General features: G+C 39.7%; 1 protein-coding gene across 9 annotated transcripts; it reads right to left on the reverse strand.

The window, feature by feature from the left end:
* Window positions 1–1,595: 1,595 nt before the first annotated feature.
* Window positions 1,596–22,270, reverse strand: LOC121885554 (zinc finger protein 703-like). 9 transcript variants are annotated; one of them, XM_042395125.1, is made up of 3 exons: window positions 22,206–22,270; window positions 21,960–22,088; window positions 1,596–4,673 (listed from the first exon to the last, which is right to left on the reverse strand). In XM_042395125.1, the coding sequence occupies exons 2-3, from the start codon at window positions 22,083–22,085 to the stop codon at window positions 3,108–3,110; spliced, it is 1,692 nt and encodes a 563-aa protein (XP_042251059.1). In that variant the 5' UTR covers window positions 22,086–22,088; window positions 22,206–22,270; the 3' UTR covers window positions 1,596–3,107. The 9 variants fall into 9 exon arrangements, with proteins under 9 accessions (XP_042251059.1, XP_042251058.1, XP_042251065.1 ...); XM_042395124.1 differs by having other exon boundaries at window positions 22,211–22,258; XM_042395131.1 differs by lacking the exon at window positions 22,206–22,270 and adding an exon at window positions 20,762–20,864 and having other exon boundaries at window positions 22,005–22,058.
* Between the last annotated feature and the right edge of the window lie 1,604 nt (window positions 22,271–23,874).

Raw genomic sequence — 23,874 nt, forward strand, 5'->3', positions numbered from 1 at the left:
GTGGGTCATCTATACTTTGCCAAGGGTGTCACAGTGTCATGTTGCAAGGAAATGGCATATTACCGCTGCCAATCATGTCGCGGCCGCGGTAACTTGAGCGACTGTCAGGGCTGTATCTTGAGGACACACGGGAAGCGGCACTTGTCAGGATGCTTATCAGGATCTGACCTACAGAATGTATAAATTACATCGTGATAAGCTTGACTTCTCCGTACCGCCTCCACTGATCTCGCCGTTTTTCATACGACACACGGATGAAGGATGATGTTGCTTTAAGGGTGACACTGCATTCACTGCAGAACAGAGGAACGTGAGCTGTATCCCTGTGGTCCGCTTACAAGCCGCTGTCGACACGGTGAAAAATTAGCGGAAGTAAAGCACACCCGAAGTCATCAATCATGTGATACTTTCACAGTAAAAATAGCTACGAGTACAAATTCACTCAGTGTTAAAGCCGGACTGACATGTATACTGACAGAAATATACATCTTCCTTTCATGACTCCCCTTAAAGGAGAGGTTCACAAAGTCAGGTGCCCAAATGAACACTGCCATGATCATTTCCTCCTGTTCATACTGATCCCCTTCATAAAGGATTTACATTGTAAGTAACGGGGGACGAAATCTACTGACCTCGTTTTGTGCAAAAAATGTATTTAAAAGTTTATCTGAAGATAATATGAAGCTTCAGCTGTCTGTGTTAGTCAAACGAAATGGAAATCTTCCACAGTTAGTCTTTTTACAGCCAAATTCCCTCTTTGTGTGTCAGTGTTTTCTTGTTCTGTTGAAGTATAAAAACAAAAAAAAGAGGGACTTTGGCACTAAAAAGACTGTAAATTTGAAAGATATCAGCTTGATTTGACTCATTTGGACGACTGAAGCTTCATACTGGCTTCAGATAAACTTTTAAATACATTTTGGCACAGAAGGAGGGATTTTGTCCCCCCATCACTTACAATGACAGTGTATTATGAAGGGATCTTCTAATGGTCAGTATGAACAGGAGGGATGCTTACAGCAAGAAAAACACATGTCAGTGTTGATTTCAGCTCCTGACTGTTGTTTTAGGACAAACTTGAAAAATTGTAAACCTGTCCTTTGAAGTTCTATTAATTTTAGGACATATTTCCTGTTTACCGGTTGTAAAAAAGTCATATTTATAAAGATCTACTTATGTTGTTTTAACTGTATTAATTGAGAAATATCACTTGTAAATACTTCAGACTGTGTTTGTGTGAGAATGATTTCCAACAGGGGAACCGCTACCGCCTCTCTACACTGGATGAAGTGGGAGAGAAGGGAAAAATGCTGTGAAGAATTTCAACAGATTGACCTCGATGAACCTGAGATGATCATTAAAATCTGATGGACTGACAGTACAGAGACGCATGAAGCTGTGTAGAAACTAATAAAGATTAAAAAAAAGAAAAGAATGGTCACTTGATGTTAATATCCTTTGAGCAGAGACTGACCTTTCTTCAGTGTGAGCTCTTTGTCTACCTGAACAGGGAACTGCAACATATATATATATTTACATTCAAGCTGCTTTTCTGGTGTAAAAAAAAAACAACCGACAAATGAAGACAGAACAGAATATACATCTTCACTTTGATTTATTTAACAAAATATGACCTCCCCTTTCACTGGAACATGGTGTTCCAATTTTACAAAAAATATCACATCTCATTTTTATTGATTTGCTGTGAAATTTAAAAAAAAAAGAGATCAAAACGCTGAGGAGTTCAGAGAGAGAGAGGAAGAAAGAGAGAGAGAGAGAGAGAGAGATGTGATTTCAACATTCAACATATTCAACATCTGTCATCTGGCTTTCCACATGTCTGCTCAGAGGACTGTAAAATGAGAATAGATTTATATGGTAAACATGAAAGCCAGATTCCCAGTATAAAATAAATACATCTTCTCAGTAGGAATAAACAAAGCATAAAGAACCAAAACAAATCATCACAAACCATGGGGCTGTATAAACTGTAAGTGTGTATGCTGTGTCGAGCTTACATGCATCTCTTGCGGGGAGAAAGCGACAGTGGCCAGACTTACATCAGCCCACGACTTCAGCTTATTGCCTTCCCTGCCACACTACGTTTTCCTGCACTAAATCATCATCATCGTCATTCGCAGCGAGAACCCTGTGAACGACCGAGAGCTGCTGTTACGCTGCGTTCCCGACCGTCGATTTGCCGAACCCATGGGGTGACAAAAAAGTCATCTGAGGGCGTCTGTTGCGGAAGTATCCGAGCTGTGTGCAGACATGCAAGAGCCACACGTGTGTCCTCTGATCTCTAGCGGTGGTCCTCAGTCTGAAGAGGAACACTGAATCTCGTTTATAATGTGTTAAAGCAAGTGTGAAGACGCTTTCAAGGCAAAATCCAGGACTCGCGCTACCATCCTAGTTCCACTTGAATCCAGTCTTAAGTCAGAAAAAGCAGCAACTTGCTGTAATTAAGTACTAACTTAAAGGTGTAGTTTGACATTTTGGGGAATATACTTTGTCACTTTCTAGCTGAAAATGAGATGAGAAGATTAATACCTATCTCATGTCTGTTATACGTCTACAGCCAGAAGATGGTTAGCTTAGCTTAGCATAAAGAATTGAAACAGAGGGAAACAGCTAGCCTTGCTCTGCCCAGTGGTAACAGAATCGGCCTACCTTCTCCTCTTTCATTTGTTCAATCCGAACAAACACAACGACAATAGGCTTATCCACCGTTTTCTGAGGGGTAATGTGCTGCATTATATCTTGGCTGGCAGTTGCCACAGGTTGCCTAGCAACTAGTCCCCCACAAAATGGCTTATTGTCATTTTTACGCTTTTTTTTGCGTGGATTAAACCAACAAGATGTGTTAATTTGCAAGCTTTAGAGATGCTTGTAGGCAAATTTTGCTACCTTCATAGAACCAGGCTAGCTGTTCCCCTCTGATTCAAGTCTTCATGCTAAGCTAAGCTAACCAGCTTCTTGCTTGATCCTTATATATAACAGATTTATATGAGAGTGGTTTAAATCTTCTCATCTGACTCTCCACCCAAAAAAAAAAAGCATATTTCCCAAAATGTCAAACTATTCCTTTAAACATCTAAGTAGATGATGTATCACTGGTAGCCCAGAGCAGATGCAGATCCAAGTCTTTGACTGTAGAGAGCGTAATGAGGGTAGTATGGGCCTGTGGTGGGCAGAGAGTGCAGGGAGATGGAGGAGGGTCCAGGGGGCAGATGGACCTTACTGTAGGGGTGATAGCGAGCTAAACCCAGGCTGTGGGGAGCTCTGAGGGAGAGCGAGCTGGGCATGGAGCCTGGGCTGCTCTGGTGAGGGAGGTGAAGGTGACAGGAGGCAGGTCCAGAGGAGGAAACAGAGAGCAGCTTACTGTCCATTCCTACAGGCAGGGCCGTATGCGTGCGCAGGTGAGCCAGGAGCTCATCTGAAGTGGCGAAGCGTTTGTCGCACGGCCCCCCGGCCGAGACCCAGTTGCACGCGTGAGGCAGGGGGTCGCTCGGGAGCATGAAGCCGTACGAGTAGAGGGGATGGGACAGGGAGGAGGACACGCTGGATGACAGAGAGCTGGGGTGGAGGGAGTGGAGAGGGTGGGAGGGGTACACCAACGGGAAGCTTGATTTGAGGTTGGAGGAAGGGTCGTGGATGCAGGAGTTGCAGTTGCTCCCGCCGAGGTGGGATACACTCGGATAGCTGAGACAGTAGGGGTCCCTGCATAAACCCTGCATGAAGGAAGGAGGGGAGGCACCCGTGAGAGGGCTGGAGCTCGGGTGCTTTCCTGGAACTCCCATGCTTCCCACGCTGAGGCTCGACTTGGTCGGGTCCAGCCCAGGAACAAACTGAGACGGGTAGCCCGCGTAGGCCCCCACTACAGACCCGTGGTAGCCCATATTAGAGGAGGGCAGGGGGAAGAGCGGTTGGCTTGTCTTATAAGGAGAGAGGGGTGTAATATGTCCAGGGCCGAGGCTCGGCTGGGCAGACTCTGCTTTACCTGCCTCGTGGTTGGAGCCACCGTCAGAGCTGCCGTTACTGCAGTTTGTGCTGGCTCGAACGTGGCTGGAGTTTGCGAGGCGAGGGCTGTCCGAGTTCACCTTGCTCACTTCAGTGTCTTTTTTGGAATGGCTGTTATTGCTGCTGCTCGTGCTGGTGGGACTGCCCTGCTCGTGCACGCTCTCTCCGTTCGGGGTCTGGGAGTGTGACGTGGGCTGTCCACCAGGGGAGGACTGGCTCTGTTTGTGAGGCTGCTGCTGCTGCTGCTGCTGCTGCTGTGTGTGTCCTGGTGGGGTGCTGCTGCTAGCTCTGGAGATGGGTGAGGCAGCGTGGGGCGGATAAGACTGCTGGCCATTGGTTGAATTTCCATTAGTGGTAATATTATTGCTGGGCACCCTGAACCCGACTTTATCACTGCTGCCGTTGGAGCTGCTGCTGGTGACTCCGTCTCTGCGACAGTCTCCGCTGCCTTTATTGTAAGGTTTGAAGCTAGATTTGTCCTCCAGGGAGGGGCGGTGCTCCCCGAGCTTCAAGCTGGAGACGGATGACCGACTGCTGGACTCCTTGTCCCCCTGGCTGCAGGAGGAGCCCAGCTTGGAGGAGGACGGAGGGTCTGGTTTACCAATTTGAGAGCAGGTCTGCGCCAGCAGGGCCAGCGGACTCTTCTTGGCATCCAGCTACAAAAAAAATATAGATTGTGATTAGATCTGTATCGTGCCAAGAGACAGTTTAGCTTTCAAGCAGAAAAATGATGAAGGTCCCTGACAAAAACAAGTCCTCTGTGGCCATCAGCCTGTCTGTAAACTGTCTGTATTAATGTTACTCAAACTAGGGCTGCCACTAACAATTATTTTCACTATAAACTAATTTGAGGATAATTTTCCTTTTCTTTATAAATCTAAAAAAATGGTGAAAAATTCAATTCACTTTCCCTAGAACTTAGGGGATGTCTTCAAATGATTTGTTTTGTCACCAACAGTGTTTAACCTCAAAAATATGTAGTTAAGTTTGTCATATTTGGCAAAGACCAGCAGTAAATTCTCACATTTAAGCAGCTCACGGCAGTAAATGTTTGGATTTTTAAATGGATTTTCTGTCGATGAGTAATATATTAACAGACTAATCGTTTCAGCTCCAGTTCAAACATATAACTGAGTTGTCATCACTTGACTGGGTTATCATGATTCATGCTTTTGTTTGTTGTTTCAGGGAACATATTTCATCACTTGGTTCTTACGGTCAAAGTTAAATGTGAGGTCAAAGATATACGATGGGAATATTTATCATGCGTATCTCTCCACTACTGACTCATTTGAACTGGTTGTTTTCTGTCATAACTAATTACAGAGCAGCACATTAAAAGCTATCTTTAACATTTTCACCCCACTGCAGCTAGTGTTGTGTAAATTATATTAATACAATATGGTGTAAAATACCTCGATGCTCACTGGTACGGACGTCAAAGGCTGTAAATACTCCGGGTGTAGCAAGTGTCCAGTGTGCGCAGTCAACATCTTGATAACTCGGAGTGGAAGCCGCTTCGCCTGCCGAATTGGGTCCAGAGGGGTCAACAAAGAGACCACAGCACCGGGACGAGGTTTTTTACTGGCACTGGTCTCACTGAGCTCGATCCGATCCGCGGCTGACTCCGTGGGGAGATATTTCATTGGAGAGTGGGCGCAGCGCTTTTGGATGTGCGTTACTTTTCGTCCAAAAAAAAATGGAGTTTAAAGGTGACGCATTTAATGTTTTAACTGTTGTAATCCATGCAGACACACCGGTTATGACTCCCCCCCGAAAAAAAAAACACAGAGCAGGACGTCCTTACATGTCCCGAAGGACGGAGAAGCCAGTTAAAAGCATCTTCATCTCCTGCGGCTCCTACTCCAATAAATATTTTTTCAAAATGTGTCCAAAATATAAAAGTCCACCGTGTTTAATCGCAGAAGGTAAAACTGGGAACAGTGGCTCTTCTGTAAAAGGCGATAAAAGAGAAGAGTGCACTTTATAGAGTCCAAGCGTTCAGAGGAGATCTCCCTCTGCGTGTCTTCCGTCCGGACTTCAGCAGCTCTCTGATCACAACAGGCAGACTTCAAAGTGAAGCAGCCGCCGGCCGCTGGGTGGCCGCATCGGTAATGAGGAGGGCGGGACGACGTGCGTAAAAGGCGCAGCTACGTCCTCCTCCAACTCTCCACTCCTTTGACTTACCAGGACATAATACTTAACTTACTACTTTCTGCCACTGAAGTCTTTTGAGAAAACATGTTTATAAGAGAATTACAATTTTCTCATTGTCTTTATGTGATGTACTATATGTGCACTTTAGCAGAGCCTCAACATTTGAGCTTTAATGTTGATGCTTCAGTTAAAAACATCCCTTTTATATGTCACTGGTTAAAGTGTCCTCATGGTCTGCTGGCATAAAAACATACTGATAACCAGACGACATATGGTAGGTTATCTCATTTATGCCTCTGAGTTATGATTTTACTGCAATAGCTGGATCACTAAGTATGGAAGCCCATTAACGCCACCTGAAAAAAAAAAATCCATCAGCTTATTTTTTAAAAATTTATATTTTATTATTATATTATTATTATATTTTATATTTTTCCCCTCACAATTCTAAAATATGATCTCATAATTATGACTTACCTCATAACAGAGAGTAGTTTCTCATAATAATACTATCTTATGAGATTGTATCATTCTGAGATTGTATATCGTAATTATTAGAAAATGTATTATGAGTGTATACTTTTGATTATTATGAAAAATATACAATTATATATACTATCTCATAATTACACTATGTCAAGTGATAGTATAATTATGAGATAGTATACTCTAAATTTGTTACCATAATTATGCAGACGACACACAAATTTACATAAACCATATCGCCAGTTGACTACGGTCCAACACAAGCAATGAGTAAGCGCACTGAACAAATCAACGCCTGGATGTGTCCGAATTTTCCTCAGTTAAACAAAGATAAAACTGAAGTAATTGTTTTTGGAGACGAGGAAGAACGATTAAAATTCAGCGCTCAGCTTCGATCGATAATGTTAAAAACCACAAAGCAAGCCAGAAATCTTGGTTAAGTCACGGACTCAGACCTGAATACTAACAGCCACTTTAAGACAAGTACAAAGTCAGCCAACTATCACCTGAAGAATATATCAAGGATTAAAGGAATTATATCTCAGCAGGATTTGGAAAAACTTGTCCATGCGTTTATCTTCAGTAGACTCGACTACTGTAACGGTGTCTTTACAGATCTCCCTAAAAAATCGATCAGACAGCTGCAGCTGATTCAGAGAGTGGATCATATCACTCCAGTTCTCACATCTTTACACTGGCTTCCTGTCTGTCAAATAATTGACCTTAAAATACTGCTCTTGGTTTATAAAGCACTGAAAATACATTACATTTCTGATCTTTTGCTACGTTATGAATCATCCAGACCTCTCAGGTCGTCTGGGACAGGTCTGCTTTCTGTCCCCAACGTCAAAACTAAACATGGAGAAGCAGCGTTCAGTTTTTATGCTCCACATATCTGGAACAATTTCCCAGAAAACTGCAGGTCTGATCCAACTCTCAGTTCTTTTAAATCAAGGCTGAAGACTTTTCTGTTTGCTGCAGCCTTTTTTAAAAATCAAATTTGAGGCTTTTGATTAATATCTTACACTGTAACTTGTACTCTCCTGTTTTATCTGTCTTATTCTATTTTAGCTCATTTTTATTTCCAATTTAACACTTTTTTATTCTATTTAAATGTCTTTTTATTTTGCCCTGCATTGTTTTTACATTCTGCCTTGATGCCTTTTATGTTCTATGTAAAGCACTTTGATTTGCCTTGTTGTTGAAATGTGCTATACAAATGAACTCGCCTTGCCTTTTCATTATGAGAAACTTTCAAATATTTACAATATACAATCTCATAATTACACTTATTATTATGAAAAAGCTTATAATTATGATAAAATATCTAAATTATACTATCTCATAATTATGAAAAGTACAAAATTACATACACAATCTCATAAGATACTAAGTCATACGTGGAAAAACACTTCAAAATGTAAAACAGTCTCTTCTTTTTAAATTGGCAGAAATGGGCTTTATAGGATCACTAATTTATGCTCATATCAACAGAAATTAAATACTGTTATAAACAATCTCGAAAAATTGGCAGTAAGCATTTAGGATATTTACCCTGATTACATCAACCTTATATTTTCCAAGTCTTTCACATCTGTATGGCATGAGAAAAGGTCAACCAATAACACTGTGGTCGTTGGGTGTTTTGGCCATTATTTACATCATGAATGATTGTTCCAGGTTTCTTCACAGAAACAAACCTGCTCATTTATCTTTATACAATTACGTAACGTTCCAATATGTTAAGTTTAATTTAAGTTTACACAACCAGCAAAAGAATTCCAACAAATAATGCATTTATTTTAGTGGGATATTCATCAGGTTGAATGATTTTCACAAACTGGAAAATTATATGCCTTAAAATTCTGGTTAAATTTATCTGTAAGCCAAAGTTTTACTGTCCAGATGGTTAAATCATGAGCGTTGAATCGAAAGGTTAAATCTCAGAGTGCAGTTTTAAGATGTTGAACATTAAATATTTGACATATGACCATGCATTATGTGCCTATTTAAACCTAAAGGTTAATTGAAATGAAACCACACAATCATGAATATGTGGAAAACTAACCTTGTTAAAAAAAAAAAAAAAAAAAAACTTCAGATGGGGAATTGGGTAATTTTGAGCTCATGAAACTAAGGCATGCGGTGCATAAACTCCTTATTAAAACTAAAAATGCTCTTTTGTGAGTGTAATGGTGCATAGAGCAAAGTCAGTGGTCTAGTGAGCGGCGGAAAAATGGTCACATGAGTCACCCTTCACTTTGCTGTCAACAAGCAGATGAGTACATGCAGGGCAAACACTCCACTAGTCCAGCTGCTTGTTTTTCACAGCAAAGGGTCATGGTGGCTCTGTTATGGCTTGGGGTGTAGTTCTGGAGGAGTTAAAACTTCTTGCTATGCAGCTGTTTCCATGTATACACAATTTTAGCAAGTTGAGGCAGTTTATATACTGATGATTGCAACTGTATTTATCTAATTAGTAGCTTGTGTTGTTTTGGTTAGATATGGTTTGATCTTGATGATGGGTTCATGCATCTTCAGGCATGTTCTCTTCCATCTTTGGCTGTTTAAGTTAGTAGATTCCAACACTCGTGGAATATTTTGGAGTAGTGCTTGAGACTTTGTATATACCAAGATTAGGAGTACAGCTATGCTAGCAGCTCTGTGAGGCTGCACTGAGGGACAGATGTGCTTTGAACTAAATGCCAACATCAACATACTCACAATGACAATGTTAACATGCTGATGTTTAGCAGGTGTAATGTTTCCCATGTTCACCATCTTAGTTTAGCGTGTTAGCTTGCTTACCATTGCTAATCAGCACTAAACACATAGTATAACTGGGGCAGTACTCCTATTTAGCATTTATGAGCAGTATGTAAACAGCCAATAAACGGTTTATAACACACTTTAATGTTGTTGTTAGTGGGCACCCATAAGTGGATGATAGTGTATAAAGATAATGTATGGCAACATAGTAAAACACAGTTGTAATAATACAAAATATGTCTTCATTGGATAATTGTTGACAAATACTGTCCATTAGGACTAAATGCTTTAAATCCTCATATCTGCTTACAACTACATTATAGTGTGTTATGAACATTTACGAAATGTTTATATACTACTTATAAATGCTAAATAGATGTTCTTAAAGTAAAGTGCTACCGCCAAGGCTCGTGGGAAGGTAATTTATTCTGCAGGTATTTGGTCATTAACCAAAGTATTGGACAAATTGAAATGTTTACCTGATGAGAGCGTTTGATGAAAAGCCGGTTGATCTCAAAAGTCATTGAAATGGGGTGAACATGAACATCTATGGCAATGCATGCAATAGTTGCTGAGACATTTCACTGAAAATGAAAAATATGAACCTCATGGTGGAGCAAGAGAAGAAGTAAGGGGAGCACTGCTGTCAATAGGCCTTATCCTCTGGATACCATGAATATAGGTACACAATTTCAGGACAATACAACTAATAGTTGTTGAGATATTTCAGTCTGAACCAAAATGGTGGACCGACCGACCGACAGACACTAGATCCACATCGCTAGAGTGGATAATAATACCAATATCCTGTGTAGAAGAATGTTCTTGAATCTCTCTCTCTATATATATGTCTATGTAGGTGTCAGTACTTTTCAGTTTGGTATTGATAACTATCATTACTGACACGTGTACCAAAAGTAAAATACCAAACAAAATCAACCTTCTGCCCTTTAATTAAAAAAAAGGGGATTTCTTAAGTCTGTTTTAATAAAGTTTCTATAAACTTTTCCTTCATCACTGATGTCACAGCAGGTATTTAGTATTAATTTACCTTTTAAACACCAAATGAGAACCAGCAACATTTTGGTACCAGATAGTTCATCTAACCATATTTTTCTGATGAATACACATATGTAAGTGGTGAGTCATGGTTTAAGCAGCAAAACATTGGGTGAATTTTGAACAGTTATTGCAATTATATGTTACATGTTATGCAACCTACTTCTTTCACTGTTCCATTAGCACATTACATGCATGAAGTGTACAGTATGTTCTTTTGCACTGTGTAAGTCTCAGAACAAACTGAAAAGGATATGAAAGTAGTTGACAGATGCACAAACCAGATGGGTCACACATTTCCTAAATACTTCATTCTAAAGTTCCCACATGTGTTTGCAAGGTTCCCCGCATCGTGTCATGTTGAATAGTACCACCATCATAACAATTTGGCAACTTGTCAAATAGCAATATGTCAGGCAGCTATTCACACACAGCTGTACAACTATCATGAGCTGTAGAAATGCTGAATGCTACTCTGAAAATGTGTTTTCATTATTACTCACACCTCCCCTCCCAAGCATGTATGAGAACCTACAGTGGCCATGACACTCACCAAAAACGTGAAAGGCCCTCTCTAGAGCCAGTGTTTGGTTTGTCCGTTCTGGGCTACTGTAGAAACATGGCGGTGCAACATGCTCCATATGTAGATATAAAGGGCTCATTCTAAGGAAACAAAAACACAATAATTCTTATTTTCAGGTGATTATACACAAATTAAAACATACTTATGAATATTATATTCCATTTCTGCCAAGTCCGTTCTGCTAGACGCCACTAAATTCTCCACACTGCACCTTTAAAACATTCAGGTGGTCTTTTAATTTTGACATGTGGAGTGACAGATCATTTGTCTCCCGGCTTTTGCTCGGAGCATATTTGAAGTATAGATGTCACATATTAATAACACTAGAGTCTATTTTCTTTTATTCACTTGTGCCATTTTTACCAGAAAAACTTAAATGTGATAAAGACAGATCGCCTCTACATTAATGGTTCTATAAATCTGGAATGTTAATAACTTTATTGCATTACCGCCTGCTGACTGACTTTGCAATGAGCTAATTTTGTTAACCTAATTATACAATGAATTGGTTAAAGTACTTAAAAATTACAGCTGACAAGGACTATTAGGAGCAGCCCAAAATAGTCTGAGTCTGAGGAGCTTTGATTCTTTGAATCCTTTGCAGCCTCAATTGAGTGCGAAATCATCCCTAATCCCTCATAACCTGTGGGCAAAAGGCTGCATAATGTGAATTAGCTGACGGATATTTGTACATATCTTGCAGGGTCCTCCTTAATCTTCAAAAGCAATGGTTAAAAACCAAATATAAAGAAAGGGTAATGAATTAATACTTATGTAAAAGCACTTTTTTTCACAACTCCAAAAACAACAACCTACATGCAGTTCTTTATGAAAATTCTCTTTTTCACAATCGTTACTGGCCTTGTTGACTATCTAAAATCAGCATTAGGTCACTGTTTAAAAAAAAACATGTTCGGTTAAAGTAACTGTCGCCTTGACCTCATGCCCTGAGCAGCAGAACAGCCACTCACAGCCATCCATCAATGTCCCATTTGTGATAAGAAGCAGGGAGTGGGAGCACCGTCTCATCAGGAAACAAGGTCACAGCCCGCACCACTGTCGAGGAGACAGAAACAGCAGGAGCGTCGGTTTGCCTTATCAGGTGTTGCTCCGCTACAGTATAGACACAGATCTATAAAGTAGATAAGCAATGAAAAAAACAACAAAATAAATAAACAAATGTATCTGCCTCTGCAAATCATTTACAAATGCTTCTTTTGCAGACGTGTAAAGTAAAATTGGTTTCTTTTCTTACATGGAAGTGTAGATGTGTATCTAAAAGCATTAGTGTTTGTGTAAAATGTTCAATAGTCTCAATGGCACCAAGGAGCCAACTGAGGAGAAAGTCAGACTGGCAAGACGTTTAAGAATGTATCATCCTAGAACATACGGCCACAAATAGAAAAAGGGCGCTGATAAGGTTTATTAAATTCTCCCAAGATAAAAACATAATGAATAAAGTCAATAAAACTGAAATTATCTAACATTGGTACAGTCATTGGGGGCAAAGTATAAATGCATCTTAAACATACCAGTCATTCAATATACCAATGCTGGTTTAGTGGCAATTTCCAGTAACTGTACATCTTTAAATCAGCAAATAATTTATGTTTTGGCCACTTGGGGGCAGTGCAACAAGCTGTAAATACGACACTAACGTATTATCACCTTGTAAAGTTGAGATGGCAAACGTCTTTGCAAGCACAGGACTTTATAGTCAAGGCATCCCACCTCACTTGAAATGAAGAGCACCTCCACTAGCATTAGAGGAATTACATTTTTATGGAATATAATATTAAGCCTCGGGGGAAAGGAGCCGTATTTAATGAGTGAGGCAACTGTTTACCACCTCCGCTAACCAATGTCCTTGGGGAAATCCTAAGCAGTTGTCTTTTCACACATCCAGCAGATATTAAGCAGCATTAACATTCATTTGGAGTTGTGTTTATGGACACCTAATGAATGTAAGCCTAATATTCACTCTCCTTTAAACGCCAGTTTGGTCTCCACCAACTCTTGAGGTAAAAATGTGTTGCTTTAGCAGCTAAAAGCTCTACTATGAACCTTATCTGTATGTGGTTTTGGTGCTGGGTAAGTGTAGTGGGTTTGTTAGGGCTTTATTTGCTGAAAACAGTGAACAAAAATAGTATTGATGCGGGCCAGCAAACCAAAAGAATGAGCTGAAAGAAGCTAAAACGCCTTAAAAAAATGGTTGGATGATAAAACTCTGGATTCATCACTGATTTACTGTTACAGTCTAACTTGTACCTTAAACTAATCTCTAGTAGTGTTATGTGCAGGTCAAAATCTTGTTTTTCTCTTGTTTGTCCCTTTTGCATAGCAACGCTGGAGTGAATTAATAAACCATGTCCAACTATTGTTTGTATCAGATTATCAGATATCAGTGGTCATTCATCTCTGCTAAACCACAGATTCAAACAGTGAGCCCATGCTAGTTATATGATTTATTTTCTGTATCCAGTAACCCAAATAAAACGATGTGTAATACGCTACAATCATGATCAAACATATTTGTGTTTGATTGTTAAGGTTGCTTTCATAATCATATGTTCGTCCTTTTATACCAAAGTTGATAAGTGTTGAACACATAAACTCTTCTCAGGAGGATGGTTAGCTTAGCCGCATTAACCCATTTACACTGACTGTAAACACTGTTTCTTCCTGAGTTCTTAGTTTCAAAACTCAAAGCGACTCAGCGTGCAAGTGTTGACCTTTTTTCGGATGAGGAGTATTAGCAGGAGAAAGGTTTATGTGAGGAGAGATGAAAGACTGAGACAAAAGGAGGGAGCGCAAAAGAGAAGCCGACGGAGGTCAAATACTGAGAATACTGCCACAATAAACAATAGGACTCTTTTCTTAAACTTTTCATGACTTGCCTTGAAGTTGGTCAATAACAGGCTGGGGCACAGTATCTGTGAGTGATTACTATTTCCTGTTGTTGCTTAATTCAAGACGGGTTTCCTCTTGTCCTCTTATCTTAAAAACATAATCAAAGGGGCACACACAGAGCTAAACAATGGAACCAAATCTGAGAGATAGACTAGAACTGGTCTTAAAGACTCCCAGTACGGCAGCATCTTAAGTGGTGTTTGTACTGTGTTAAAAGGCGAAGAATCTGACTGAAAGTGTATTTATTTTTCTCTTTGATGTGGCATTTAGTAAACCTGCAGAACCGAATAGTGAGACATCTATAGGATTTTAAACACCAGCTGTGTCCTAACTGCACTTTATGGAATTTGATTCTAAAATGAGACTAAATGTGAAGCTTTAAAATGTGTTTTGCTTATTGTTCTTGGATGTTTGAGCTTCACTGTGCAGAATTATACTGTATATGTGTTTGACACTAGTACCCCCTTTACACCTGGCATTAACATACAATCTGTACCTGGATACATTATCTGAAGAAGGAAAAACACATCTTATTGTCAGGCGTAAATGCACTCAGAAGGCATTAAGCGATCGGATCAGCCAGACCACATATGTAGGTGGTAAGACTCACATACGTAAATGCAATGCAGCGTGACCACATTCACAAGAAGCTGAAATGTCACCTAGCGCTGCCTCTTCCTGTGGGCTAAAGCAAGGCCATTAAACGCTACAGATAGTCGCAGTAGCAAGAAGTCTTCCCTCCCAATAAAGTGAATGACGTCCGTTTGCGGCAGCAGTTTCCTTTACCTGGGACATAGCTGATTATTGATAAGTCCGCCAGCTCCGCTTGGCTAATTTGCATATTGAGATCCAATCACAATGTGGGCAAAGATGAGAATCAGATCAACATCAATCAGTGTCCTGTGAGGATTCTTTCATGATCTTGCGAATCCAGCTGTCTCACAAGGTAAGACGGTGATAGACAGATGGTTCATCCAATCACCTGCCAAGTATTTTTTGAAAGTGCCTGCCCTTTTCCAAACAGGTTCCCAGGACGACTTCTCAGATGGTTCTGTGTAACAAACCATCTGGCATGTCAGATTAGTAAATGGAGCCTAGAAGGCTGTTTTCACAATCATCTGCTGAAGGGGAAAAGTTTCTCTGTGCTCACTTTAGATCTGAGTTAAAGGTGTTCACCTACTAGCAGGTCGTGTCTAGATGGTAACCCTAGATTTGCGAAACTCTGGCACATGTGCACTTTATTCAGCAGAGTAGTGCCTGACTCTGCACGTGCTAGCAATGGCAAACATACCGGGATCCGCTTCAAATTATTCTTGCCTCGCCGGGTTTGAAGCGCATCTGCATTTGTACAAGGAGAATGATGAACATGGTCTGGTTAGGTTTACGCACAAAAACCACTTGGTTAGGGTTAGGGAAAGATCATGGTTTGGGTTAAAATGATCATTTGAAACGTTATGTGGATAAAAGTTACTACTTCCGTAAAATTAGGCAACCTTCATCATCATGGCAACAGTAAACATGACAATCGTAGATACGCTTTTTTTTTTAAAACTGTCCCTAAAGATATTTGCATATTCATAGATTATGGATTTTTCAATGAGGAAGCCAGAGTAGATGTAATTTTAAGAATTTTGAACTTGTTACTGCTTGTTACTGGTTACTACTGTAGATGGTAAGCTAGTTAGCCAGACATGCTAACGTTTGCAGCTCACGTTAGAGAAGACAAACACTGTTTAATCCATTCCTTACAATATTACTCTCATGATTTTGGTTTTTGAAGGGCTAAAGAAACAGATATCACCTTCCAAACTCGTTACATACCAAGTATCGCTCCTAGAGCCTCATGCACACAACTTTAGCATGATTACACACTAAAAATTACTGCGTTAAAATTTTACCCAGTTTGGCTCAATATAGCACAAATACAACACTGGGTTAACTTTACCTAGTGGCAATCTATTGACCTAGTGTTACACACAACAAGCTTAAAACTGTCACAATTTGACTGTTTCTAGTACAAAACAATGTGCAAATGATATTCAAAAGATACTCAAGTTATCAACAATCAATAACAAATAGTGACATGTAAGTTTAAAAAGAGTAGAGTAGATTATAACAAGCTTTAGTTTGAGTAAATAACCCAACAGTAAAATTAAAAATAACACTAAAACACAGTATTGTTTTGCTGCTATATTGACCCCAACTGGGTAAAATTTTAACCCAGTGATTTTTAGTGTGAATTAACACATTTCCAGTTTCTGTATCACAAATTCTCAGAGTTCTTACACATGATGGTGAGAAACACAAGGAGACGTCTAATGATCATGGAAAAAAAAATATAAGGCACATACTTTCTCACATAAGTATGAAATGAAAAATTGTAATTTAATAACAGTCTGTTAAACATCTGCTTATCTCATTCACAGCATCATTCATACATCCATCTTCTAAATGCCTAAAATTTGTTTAACGGTCAAGTCTGTCCACCTGTCCCATCAATTTTCCCTCAAATATTTAAGTAAAGTTTTTTCAGCTTTTTTGTACACACACAGACAAGAACGCACACATACACACAAACCACACACTTTCTCAGCAGCACAGATGCATTTTGCATGTCCTGTGGGTGGAACGATCCAGAGAGATCAGGCTGCCAGAGGACGCCAGCCTGCAATCAGATTGTACATTGCTGTTCAGTGAAATTTCATCTGACATCAAAGATGTTTTTTTCACACCCCTCTAGATTTGGCTTTTTGTAGAGGATCTTATTCCAAAAGCTCAGAGCTGCCTGCTGGCTACTGTGTACTCAGTTTTTAAGGCTATATATACATTGCGTTAATGCAGCTTTCTATTGAAATAAAATTTCTAACTTCCTAATATTCTGAGAATAAAGGCTCTCCTGCAAGGCATGTGTGGCCTCCAGGACAAGATTTAACAACATTTTAGTATTACATGATGTAAACTTTGTCCAAAAACATACATCTTGGGTTGTGTACAGTAATACTGATCTAAATAAAATCTAATATTAACACAAATACAATCAATTCAGCTTATTTCTAAATATACACTGTATATAAAACTCATTTAGACTACTTAAATTGTGTTACTACAAAGACCAGCAACAGCTATCTTTGAATAATGTGCCCATACTGCAAATGTACGTATGCATGTTACGGTTAATGTTAGAAAAAGTCTTGTTAAGCCCTGCTGTGTGGGAGCCAAGATGCCACTATTTTACAGTTTTTACAGGAGAACGTTAGTATGTAGAGCTCTGTGTTGGATTTGGGGACATTTACACTCCAGCAACCTCAGCCAAACTCCTTGCTATGTTTGCCAAACCCATAAAAGTGAAACATAATCTACTATTTGAAATTAAGAGTAATAAAGCATAAATCTGTTCCTCTAAATAAATCTGTCTTGTGAGCAAACAAGATGCTGACATCTTGCCTAGCTTTAGCCTCAGGCTTTTAGCGTTATATCATTTATGCAACCATCAAGTGCATACTTGACTTTTATGAGTTTCTCATTTAAAACATGTCAGCCAGGGACAAAGTTATCCACCAAGTAATTTTAATTAGGCAGCTAGCTAGCCATTAGCTGCAAAAAACTAGCAACTGTTGTCATTTCAGATCCACAAAACTGGACAGTTGCTGGCTGGAAGTGAGAGGCCTGTGTTTGTCTAGCTCTATCTGAAATCAAGGATCCATTGTTTCAAACAATTACTATGAAATTTAGCAACAGATCTGCCATCGTTATCATGAACTGCATATGTGGCGTGCCAAAATGGGAGGCTTGACGAGTGTAGCAACAGTAACAAAGGGAGGCGGAGCTTAGCGACTGGTCAGTTGGATCCTCTTCTATCTAAAACACAACCATTTATGATCCACCATTAAAAATGCTGTCTGTACTACAGTGTATCCTTTACATTAAGACTGATTGACATCCACTATTTTTGCATTGGTGCAAAAAGTATGTTTTACTTTTACTCTGCGGGGTATTTGAGAAATCTGCTGCACCTTTTCTTGACTGGTGCACGGAAATTGATTGCGACTGCACAGCCCTGGAGACACTAAACAAACCTTTGTATTGCTCCCTGTAGCCTTCACTCCACACAGTAGCTAGGCAATCATTTACCATTGATCTCCCATCTGTTTGAAACACTTGAACAGATGCAAAGAGGCCAGGCTTATCACATTTGTCAGGACTTATGCCACAGATTTATCTAAAAACGGATGTCCATCTCACTCACATGGTCTGGGAGAATCACTCTAAGAGTTTTTGAAAGGGTTTGGATGACAGATTTGTGTATATGACAACTCATCTTTACTGAGAACATAAAACTAATCAAATAAAATGTTCTTCCTGGTAAAGATTGAGGAAATCCAGATCATTTTTGTGAAGACTGTCTATATTTTTGGAGATGGTTAAGTTCAAAGCACAAAGAGAACATTCAAGAAGATTTTGAGGCCAAAGGTCAATGATAGCAGGCAAGATTATGGATTGCTCCTCTTACTTATGTGCTCATTGAGATACCCATGACATTGACTAAAATTTGAGGAAAACATCACTCATTAAGGGAAGTCAGCCTTTAATTACCTTTGTGTTGCTGAACAGAGGAATAGAGGAAGAGATAAATCACAAGTGGCATTTCTTCATGTGATACATATAATAAGTTTATAAAGACTGTAGTCTAAGAAATCTTGGAGGACAACAACAAACCCCCAAAAGAAGAAATGTGGAAATTAAAAATTCAGTAGTACAACTGGAACTACACTGTCTTTATGATCTGGCAAGGTGTATTAAAGCATTTTCACAAGCTACTGAAAGAGACAGACAAACATTAAAAAAAAAAGAGAAGAAGCTCAGTCTAAAGAACCCTTAAAACTGCATGAATCTGTGTGCAGCACATGATATACCAAAGAACGAAACACTGCTAAAATTATTCCCAAATCTTCTTTAATTCCCCATGGACATGATTGCTTTTACTTCTACTTTTTACCTGAAGACCCATCATGGTAAAAACATTGTCATGTCCATAAGAAATGAAAGACGATTTGAGAATAATTTAGCAGTGCACAGGTACTCTTTTGTGTATTTTTTTTTATTTTGTTACCCGTCACCTTCAAAAATGTATGTATTAATCTTTTCACAAGACTGCAGTGTCCCATATGAATAAAGGAATGCCTTCAATGTCACACATGCTATGAAATCAAAGTGATAAACGTGTCCTCTTAGATCCATTGCGTATTCCGTACAGATTCTGTGTATTAATAATGAGAAAGAGGGCAACACAGGAGTCAATTGCTTTCCCACTGGATCCCCATTAATCCTGAACCTGTCTATAAAATCAAAGAAGAAGCAGTTAGCTGTTACAGAGCGCTGAACCAGGATCCATGTCACGCATTGATTCACCCTGTTCAATAAGTTACTTTGATAGAAAACCATGTGGGTTATTTAAACAGAGCAACAGCAGGAAAGAAAAAGAAAGAATGCAAGAGGAAGCAGTGACATTCTCCTCACTTTGACGACTTTATTTATTTAACCCTGCACACAACCCTCATTCTTAAATGTCAGGAATGAATCCACGCACCATTTAGAAACCCAAATGTTAGCTACACCAAACATAGGCTGCGTTGTGCGTGCGCGGAGCCACAAAATCACCGGTCAGCAGCAACCATTTCAACCCAAAACACACCATTACAGAACGGAAGATGCATTTCAGCGTTCATCCCACATCTGTCATCGCTCAGCACACACCGCACGCCTCCTCTGCTCTCCCTCAAGACATGCCAACAAAGCAGACAAAGTCTGTCACAACACTTGACTTGTGGTTTAACAGACTATGGCAACACTGGAAGGTGGTAAATGAGATTGCTTTCTTTATTTGTATTTCTGTCTTTGCAAATAAATCAACTCCAGAGCATGCATGTTGCACAGTTTCTCTGATGTAGAGCCGAATAAAATCAAACCGCCCCACAGGAGGTCTGCATTTTCTAAAGGGATAACCACTTTAATTTCAAATTCTGTTGGACATACTTTGCAGTACGTCCCTGAGGCAAAAGGTGTCCGGTTTCAAGCTTGTGTGACAGTTGAAGGAAGCGGAGAGGGATGAGGGGTGGCCATATTATGCCTGTCAGTCACAGAGGCGGAAGAGAAAAGCGCTGTTGTCAAACCACTTGTCAGGCTTTGATGTTACAAAGGACGGAAGAGCTCAATTAAAAGGCCATTATTGTGTAAGTAAATCAACGCCCATCAGCCATGTCACTTCAAACAAATGATCCTCACCCAGCTGCACCAATCTAATTTATTTTATGCACGATATTTGACTGCAGAGATCAAGATAAAAGATGGAGTTCATGTTACTGCTCGGCTGCAGTAAGAGGGAGAAGAATTATTTCATATTAACATTTTGTCTTCTTGTTGTGCCTGGTGATTATTTACAGTATGTTTTACGGTTAATTCTGACTGTCACGTGTATCCGTGTCACCCGGTGCATCGCTTCCTAATGTGCAAAATGTAAAGGAGTCATGAATTATTCTGTTGATCACCCAGCATACCTCCCCTTTAGTTTGTGATGACAAAGTGCTCTATTTAGGAAGTTAGATTGAAATGTCTGGGGTCTAATTTATCTCTCCAGGATGAATACATGAATGTGAAGTAGCGCCATATTTCACACACACCCCCACCCTGGATGGAATATTATTACCGCTGCCCTAGAAAGTTGCGGAGGGAACCGTTTTTCACCTGAACAAGCATTACGGTGTCATGTTGAACATTACTCACCATGTGCAGAGAGGTCTGACAAGCCGTGAAATATTTTCTGCGCTGACCTCAGATTTCTGCTGAAGTAGGACAGTTTCCCCTCCAGCTTGAAATGTACAGCAAACTTTAGAGGGTGAGATAATGTCATGATTTTCCACAGAATCATAAATACAGATTACTCTTGATATCTTTGAAGTATGGATTACTCTTTTTCCAGTGCTCACGTTCCTGCTGTTTCACTCCCACTCGCTCTCTGTTCCTCATATCCGCATGGGATGTTGACTCAGTTATTTTCTTCCTCTGCTCATTGGCAGAGGCATTGATAACTTATGCTTAGGGACACATCTGGTAAAAATATTACACTTTAAGGTGTTATTTAGTGGGTGAATAACACCTGGCAGTTACATATAAATAATTCTGAACACTAAAACAATCAAATCAACATATTTAAAAGGAACTATACAGAGTTTGTTTGTCTCTGGTTTCACTTGTTAAGTTGCCCCAAATACATAACAGACGCTCCGAATACATAACACAGCAAGTAAAGCTAATTTAGGCTATTTAAATTATGTGACAGCAACCAGTAACCATCTTGGAACAATAAGTGAATAACTGGAGGTTTTTCTATTCTTCCCAACAATGTGTGAGTGCAGGATAAGCTACAAATGTAAGTATAAGCTACAAACATTAGCATGACTAGCTTACTAGTCGTAAGTAAGCTAGCTACAAAGGCCAGAAGCATAAGTAGTGTTACAGTACTTAAAATTATTTTGTGTGGTTAAAGTTCATGTTAAAAAAGCCATGTATTCCCCAACTGTGTGGAAGCTGAGATGCTATTATATCACAGTTTAGGAGAATGTTAGCATCTCTTCTCTGCATTGGATTTGGATAAACCGGCAACCAAACTTACCTTATTCAAGATGGTGTAACATTTACAAAACTATAGTCCTCATTCTCAAAACTCTTTTCTCTAGTAAAAGGGAAACATAACCTACTAAAGTACAAATCTATGAGTTGCTTATCCAAGTTTGTTTTTCTATAGTTAGCAAACAGACCATTGACGTCTTGCCTAGGACATGTAGCTTAGCTTCAGTTTTTTAGGATTCTATCATGTACACAGCAATTAAGTGCATGTTTAAGACTAATGGGGTTAAGATTCATGGGTTTTTAAAGTCAAAACATCAACACTTGCTGCCTAGAAATGAGAGGCAAGGCTCACCTGGCGCATAAGCCAAAAAGGTTTCCAGCTTCTGGGTTTGCTTACGTGTTGTGTGGCCCTGAAGATGCGCCTCTGCAAAGATGTGTTTCTCCAGTTCCTGTTCCCACAAGTTCCCACTTGGCCCATAGTCTTTACATCGGGATGAGATCACAAATTTTAAAATTGCTTTTCTACGCTTGAGGAAAGTTTTTCAAATATAAAACCTTCATGGATTAAGTATTCATAAAGCAAAGAGTAATAATTGACCTTACTTGCAGTTTTAGGTATCCTGTCAACAGTTTCATAGACGTCTCTTCAGCGTTCTGTGGGGAAAATGCTTTTTGGGCTGCAGGGGATTTTTTTTTTTTTTTAGCAGTACCACACGTGACCACTTGGAAAACTTGGCACCACATTCTACTCTCTTAATACATCCATTACCTCTATATGAAATCAAAAATCCACTGTTTCCAAAAGTTGCTTAAAATTTTGACCAACAAATCTGCTATTGTTATTATTGTAAACGCCATAAGCTAGAAAGGAAATACTGAGGCTCAACAACAACGCTTGAGTTTCCATCCACCCACTGGTTTTTCTTAAAGAAGCATCCAGACATGACGTCTTACCTAAGACATGTAGATTTAACTTCAGTCTTTTACTATTATATCGTATACGCCTGAAGTGCATATTTAAGACTCTTTCATGGGGTTATCATTTTAAAACGAGTCAGCCGCAGAAGCATCAGGCTATAAATCAACTCACGGAACTAATGTTAATTAGCTAGCTAGCTACAGCTGAAAACTTGCTTGTCATCTCCATCAAAAAAAGTCAACTGGCTAGCAGTGAGAGGCCTGACACATCAGATAAAAAAGACTACAATTTATAGTGTTATTTGTGGGTAAAAGTGCTGTTTTTCTCCTCATGTCCTGCCAAATGGTGCTGTAAATTACACACAGCATGGCCACATCCAGACTGTGTGAGTTTGCAGTGTCTCATGTATCCGTGTACATGTATATGTGTTTGTGCATACATGTAGGTGGTGTTGGCGAGTGGTTACAGGGGATTGTCATGAGGATAACAGAACAAAAAGCACTTTCCTCTACTGTCGTAATGATAAATGGGTTTCAGAACAAGTCTGAGCGTATATTATATCACCTGTATGATGTACACACTGCTGAGACCATAACTCTCCTTCTTTACCAGAAAAAATTGAAGTATGGCATTGTATATTTCCCCGCTCGACACATTTACGAGTCCTCCCTGTTGTATAAACTCGGTGATTGGTATTTCAAAGCACCTTGTCAGACCGAGTACTGAGCACTGCCAGCTGCCTCAGCTACCTCAGCAAACAGTGGGAGCATTTTAGGGAGAGAAAGTAAGACTGAGAGAGTTATTGTCTTTGCAAAGTTGAGTGCCTATTAAAAAACTCTCTCTTGTGACTGTAAATTTATAGTGTTTGTGCTCGCTGCAGTTAAAATCAAAACCATGGCCTGGCCAGGGCAGCTCATTCCTCTGAACCAGTTGGGAAAAATTTGTGCCTTATTACAGGAAAGCCCCGAATGTTGGAAAACAGTGACCACAGGAAAAAACTATAATATTTTCAAAGATAAAGGGACTTTTTTGTATTAACATGGACAGATGAGATTAATCATAAAGTCAGAATGTCATAACTGAGGATCTGAGTGGCTTTTTGGCCACATATCTTTGGCTTTTTACCCCCCAGCTCTTCTCTATGTCATATCTCACTGTACGCTTTGTCACAGTGTGTTATAGTCTATCTGCACAATCACATATATTTTATTGAGGCTTGAGCCAAGGAGAATTACTGTTGTGTAAATCTCGCCAATCTCAATGGATCACAGTAGTGCAACATACAGTAAGTCACGCAGTTCTTCACGCACTGAAATGTACTCAACAACGTTATATGCATCAAAGTGTC

Source organism: Thunnus maccoyii, chromosome 19 (genome assembly GCF_910596095.1).
Source record: "Thunnus maccoyii chromosome 19, fThuMac1.1, whole genome shotgun sequence".
NCBI classification, from domain to species: Eukaryota; Metazoa; Chordata; class Actinopteri; order Scombriformes; family Scombridae; genus Thunnus; species Thunnus maccoyii.

Bases quoted from the DNA above. Each gene is read 5' to 3' on its own strand.
- LOC121885554 (XM_042395123.1), bottom strand. From the start codon at position 5,663: ATGAAATATCTCCCCACGGAGTCAGCCGCGGATCGGATCGAGCTCAGT. The intron at 4,674-5,432 runs GTATTTTACACC...TTTTTTTTGTAG, and splicing joins CCGTACCAGTGAGCATCGAG to CTGGATGCCAAGAAGAGTCC.